The sequence below is a fragment of the Corythoichthys intestinalis genome, chromosome 17 (genome assembly GCF_030265065.1).
Source record: "Corythoichthys intestinalis isolate RoL2023-P3 chromosome 17, ASM3026506v1, whole genome shotgun sequence".
Classification (NCBI taxonomy): domain Eukaryota; kingdom Metazoa; phylum Chordata; class Actinopteri; order Syngnathiformes; family Syngnathidae; genus Corythoichthys; species Corythoichthys intestinalis.
Genome location: NC_080411.1, coordinates 42,398,842 through 42,405,140, shown reverse-complemented (window position 1 = coordinate 42,405,140; position 6,299 = coordinate 42,398,842). Strand labels below are relative to the sequence as shown.

At 37.6% G+C, this 6,299-nt stretch overlaps 1 protein-coding gene across 5 annotated transcripts in view; it reads right to left on the bottom strand.

The window, feature by feature from the left end:
* Nucleotides 1–5,154: 5,154 nt before the first annotated feature.
* Nucleotides 5,155–6,299, bottom strand: part of akna (AT-hook transcription factor) — a 52,384-nt gene continuing 51,239 nt past the window's right edge. For all 5 annotated transcript variants that reach the window (XM_057819663.1, XM_057819666.1, XM_057819664.1 and 2 more), the window contains one exon: nt 5,155–6,241. In XM_057819663.1, the coding sequence (XP_057675646.1) occupies nt 5,989–6,241 (253 nt within the window). In that variant the 3' untranslated portion in view covers nt 5,155–5,988. The remainder of the gene's footprint in view (nt 6,242–6,299) is intronic.

Below are 6,299 nucleotides of genomic sequence, written 5' to 3'. Positions count from 1 at the left end.
CATTTTGAAGTCTAAAGACCGCCAACAAATTTTGCAGCATAATGTAGGGCCCAGTGTGAGAAAGCTAGCTCTCCCTCAGAGGTCATGGGTCTTCCAGCAGGACAATGACCCAAAACACACTAGAAAAAGGTTTGAGAGAAAGCACTGAAGACTTCTGAAGTGGTCAGCAATGAGTCCAGACCTGAATCCAATTGAACACCTGTGGAGAGATCTGAAAATGGCACTTTGGAAAAGGCACCCTTTAAATCTCAGCGACCTGGAGCAGTTGGTCAAAGAAGAATGGTGTAAAATTCCAGCAAAGAATTATAAGAAGCTCATTGATGGATACCGGAAGGGGTTGTTCGCAGTTATTTTCTCTAAAGGTTGTGCTACCAAGTATTAGGCTGAGGGTGCCGATACTTTTGTCCGGCCCATTTTTGGAGTTTTGTGTAAAATGATAATGATTTTTTTTTTTCATTCTCTTTTGTGTTTTTTCATTGCAAGCAAAATAAATGAAGATATTACTACCAAAGCATTTGTAATTGCAATTATTTTCTGTGAGAAATTGAGCATTATCTCACAGAATTGCAGGAGTGCCAATACTTTTGGCCAGCAGTGTATATATAATCAAACCACAATACAAGTTTCTGAAAAAAAATTACAAATAATAGAAATGAAAAATAAGACATCTTGTTACAGAACAGGGACTGCAGTAACAAAATGACTGTATTACAGCTGGAAATGATGATGAGCACACATACAAAACTGTTAGCGGTTATATCCGAAAGATAGGCAATTAATTCATACAGATTAGTTCTATTCATTTTGGTCATATAAACAAGTACCAATAAATAGCAGCAGTATTGATACAGTTCAAATACTGCATATTATGTTAACACAATATTAGACAAAGGTGTTGAGTGAGAGCCTCTCACTCAAATCACATTTAACTGTCATTGTATTCATAGCCAGTTAGCTAAAAGACAGCAGCTAATCTGACACTTCAATTTGCGACCACAGTAGTTTACCGCTGTTAACTTTCCTGATACATAAAGAGTAAAGTTGAACCATTTGGATTCACAGGAATAGGGCACCAAACAAAAATCAACACAGGTTTAAAAGAAAAAAAAAAAAACATGGATGGGCAGTTTATCTGGCACTAACCTGTAGAACAGGTGGGAAGGTGTAATTTGCACCGTGGACTGTATGATTGGCTGTTTGGCACATGCACCGTAATATTGATTCATGTGTTGTTTGAGTAATTGGAAAAAATTATTGTCTATTACATGGTGTCTATAAAAACAGTCACTCAACTTGTGATGTATCATTGGAGCATTAAAATAGGCTACTCTTTGTAGCAACCATGCTTTTATCCCACATTACTACTTCACAACACATCACTACGATTTTTTCAACTTGGGAACCCAGATGCCCCAGTGAAATATGTCTGGCGATGCCGATCCCATGGCCCAGAATGAACACAAAAAATAGGAAATCTACACGCCAGTTGTGTCAAAATACTCCTAAAAGCATACCACTTTCAGGTCTTGTTAACCTCTCCTTGGAGCTGGTGGATGGTGAAGGTGAGTTACAAGAAAGAGGTTCTGCTGACGGTGGTGCAACATGGTTGCTATAGTCATCCAATGTGACTTCAGCAGACAAACCTATGAATAACATAACAGCAGTGGTGAATAGTCAAATTACCATGCAAAGTTGGCCTACATACTTCAGGCAGTCTGGTCTGAATCTACCGTGACCAACATTTCTACTACAAAAGAAATCTCAATAAAATACATCGAGCCCAGTTTGTCACACTGTGAGAGAGGAGGTACCGCAAAAAAAATCTTTGTATACTATTAAATCCGCATACATTTACACATAGACGACATATATATTTTATATCAGTTAACTTAAATTTAATAAAGTGCATTTTACGTTTTAGTGTGTATCAAGTTTAAGCATTTCATAAATATGAGACTATTTTGCAAAAACAATTTACAAGACTGACTCAATCAAATCTTTCTGTTCATAACCTTCAGCAATTGGGGCCAGCCAGTAAAATTGTACCTGTTCTTGTGTTGTTTGTTGCTTTTGTCATAGCGTTGCAAAGACGGTCATGAGGCGGCAGTGGATTTAAAGTCACAATCTTCTACAATGACGCTGTCCTCAGATGACTAACCTTGGGAAAAAAACAACCCAAATGTTGAAGTGTTTAAACGACAACTGCCACGATTAATCAACAAAATGATAACTAATAGATCATCAAATGAATAGACAACTATATTCATAATTGATGAATCGATTTGTGGCATTGTTTACATATTTTTTCCCCCAAACTCTATTCTTTGAGCCTCTAAAGGGGTGCCAATACTTTTTTGCTCCAAGAGCTACTTTTCATGGGGACAACCTACTTGCTCACACAACATAATTAATTGATATTACGTTGTGTGAGCAACACGTGAGTTTATGTTGCTCACACAACATTATTAACAATGTGCATTAAAAAAAAAAAAAGAAGAAAAAAGTTTTTTTTGATGCCACGAGCTACCCACAGCAGCGGTGCGATCGTCTGTTCGATAGCGATCGATGTAATGAGTAGGGGTGTGACAAAATATCGAAATGGTGATATATCGTGATACTTTGTATGCCAAAAGGTTATCGATATGCTCCTGCCAAGAATCGAGATATCGTTTTAAAAAGGTGTCAATGTCTAAAAAAATAAATAAAAATTAACCAACAAGTTGCTACAAAAATCTTCCAACATAATAGTGTCTCAGTTAACTCTTAAGGCTGCATTGATGGTGCATTGACGCCCAATCCATTTAAAGTGGGAACGTTCGTTCTTTCGAAACCAGAGCATTCACAGTCATTCTGTCCGATTTTCAGGGCATTTACAGGTCATTCCCTGTTGAGTTTGAGTCACTGCCTATTCAATTGGGTGATTCCTAGGTCACTTCCTGTTCTGTAACTACAAAAAAAAAACAAAAAAAAAAAACAGGAAGTGACTCATAAAATACCCCAAAATCAACAGGAAGTAACTGAAAATCAACAGGTAAATGACCTTAAATGGCCCAAAATTACCTCATTGCCTGGCATTGGCTGCCACTACCGGCCATAGACGTTCAATCCGTTTGAAGTGGGAGGGATGGCAGCGAATGAACGAATGTTCATTCGCTGCCACCCTCCCAGTTCAAATGGATTGGACGTCTACTAGTGATAAACTCATTCCGATTCACAGCAGAAGCTTGTTTTTTCTGTTTATTAGTTGTTTGTAGAATATCCTAGAATGATTTGACCAATGTATCGATAATCATTGTATCGCCATATCATCAGATCATCGTTATTGTGAACTTTGTATCACAAAAAGTATCGTATCGTGAGTAAATATTGAATTTCTGCCGTCTTTGATGAAACCAGACCGACAATCCTTTGTTTAAAAACAAATATTTCTAAATATTTGCTTGTGCTTCTGAGTCCTCTGGTTACAAACGCAAGTTAGAATTAACCCTTTAAGTACCCCTAAATCTCAAAATAACTATCCAAAAGCATGTATTATACATCATATTAATAAAATAAAGTAAAAAATAAGACCCTGTGAGTTACGTTGTGTTAAATGCCGTTAGCTTCAATCACTATTCTGGCTTTACTTGCGAGTAAGTCGCCATGCCATAGACTTCATAACAATGAAGTAAACATTGTGAAGGCTGAGAAAGATAATACTTATACCTAATATATATGAGCTGCATTTAACTCATTTGCTCCCAAAAACGTATAAATACTAGGGCTGTCAAAATTATCGCGTTAACGGGCGGTAATTACTTTTTTAAATTAATCACGTTAAAATATTTGACGCAATTAACGCACATGCCCCGCTCAATCAGATTAAAATGACAGTAGTGTAATGCCCGCTTGTTACTTGTTTTTTGGTGTTTGGCGCCCTCTGCTGGCGCTTGGGTCCAACTGATTTTATGGGTTAGTACCATGAGTGAGCATGGTGTAATTATTGACATCAACAATGGCGAGCTACTAGTTTATTTTTTGATTGAAATTTTTACCAATTTTAATAAAACGAAAACATTAAGAGGGGTTTTAATATAACATTTCTATAACTTGTACTAAGATTTATCTTTTATGAACTACAAGTCTTTCACATGGATCACTTTAAGAGAATGTTAATAATGTTAATGCCATCTTATTTATTGTTGTAATAAAGAAATACAGTACTTATGTACCGTATGTTGAATGTATATATCCGTCTTGTCTTATCTTTCCAATCCAACAATAATTTACAGAAAAATATGGCATATTTTATAGATGGTTTGAATTGCGATGCGGATGACCGAGCAGAACAACCGAGAGGACGCCCGGGATGCCAGGCATTGGACGACCGAGCAGAACGACTGGGACCACCAGTGCAGCAGGCTCGCCGAACAGACCCCACAGAGACAAAAAAAAAAAAAAAAAAAAAAAATCTTTATGAGACAGGCAACGATGAGGGAAAAGTTTACCCGGTTGACGCTGTGACAACAGCGTCATCTCGGCGACAACAGCGTCATCTCTCAGTCAAGTGTAAATAGTTACTTTGCTATCAAAAGCTCTATTTGTCTTGTTCTTTATATTTCTTAAAAGGAAAACATTATTCAAATGTTTGGGGTGTAACTAAAGCAAAAAAAATAGCTGTGTTAAATCCAAAGTTTGAAATGTATGCGTTTACAAAAAGCTCGTTTTTTTTTTTTTTAAAATCAGAAATTGGAAAATTGCTCAAACCAAGACATTTTCTAATGCTGATTTCTAAAGAATGGAAAAAGATATGAACTTACTTTTTTCTGCTGAAAGAAGAGTCTAATCTTTCTTTTAGTGGGTTCCATGTTTATGTAGCAATAGAACAGAATTTTCTGTGGGCCTTGCAAAAACAGTCAAAATCCAGTAAAACGGCCGGGAGCGAAGGGCCTTGCTCCGATGAAAATGGCTGGGAGTGAATGAGTTAATTAAGACGTCCCCAAGATGGTTGCAACCCAGGGAGAACTACTACAGTGAGCTCGGCCTGCTGTCGGGTCTGTTTCATTTTGTTTTTTTTTTCTTTCAAGTTACACTACAAATAATTCCATTACAATACTTGTAAATTACCATTTTTGTTTGCAATGAACGATATAGGCTGAAGAAATCAAGCACACTTATAAGTCTTTATTTTTACAGCTTAGCTAAATCCTCCTATTATTCACATGATATCCGCAGTACTAAACTCTTCAACCTTATTATGGCTGCTACATCAAAAAGGATTGTTGGGAAAATATAAAGAGAAAATGGTAGGAAAAAAAAGAAGCAATTTACAAACAATATTTACAGTAATATTTTTAAGTACAAAATAACACTACGGATGTGAAATTAAGTGCTCTTCATTTGCGGATGAAATGTTGACTCACAAGAAAATAAAACACTAAAAACTTTGTCCTTCCAGACATTTAAAATATGCACAAAAATATACGTCATTTATGCAATGAATTTCTCAAAATGAACCCGTTTGTCTTCCATTACATTCTCATTGGCAGTGATGCTACAATATGAAGGCAGTTTTAGGATTTTACATGTCGAAGCTTATCCTGAGAGGCTTCGGGCAAAAGGTGGACACCTGTGATTGATCACCAGCAATCACAGGACATATATATAGAGACAGGTAGCCATTTGCACGCTTTCACTTGAGTGGGAACCGATTCCAAGCTGCCTGTACAGAAATCAGGCGAGAGCATCAATGACTTCCCCCCCAAATTCCTTGTTTGGAAAATTGTTTTGGAATGCCGCTTGGGGTAAATGAGCTTCATCTATGGTTTAGACAGCACTTTGTCCTTTAGGTATGCCAGCACATCTGATGGAAAAACAATTTTGCTCTCAAAAATTGTAGTTGGCCATCACTGACAAACAACGCTGAACCTAAAAAAATGCGGCTAAAGAAGCAGCAGACATTTTGTAAGAAGTCCATTTGACTGCACCGTGCAGGTTCCAGATGCTCTGTTAATCAGAGTTGGAATTTGAGCGGGACTTGGACAGCCGATCCAGAGAGCGCAGGCCCGAGTTCAAGGAGCGCACCATTCGTTCAGACCTGTCTTTCATTTTCCGTGCCGCGAGAAGGGCATCGTCCAGAGAGCGTTGCGGAACAATGCAAGGCAAGTGTTGTGCCCTCTCTTCTTTCTTGGTATTGATGAGGTCGGGGGGAGAGCTTGTATTGTTGGAGCACATGTGGACGGGTTGAGGTTGGAGATAAAGGCTAAAAATCATAAAACACTCAGCATTTTAATGGGGAATTTCACACAAATGAAAATAGG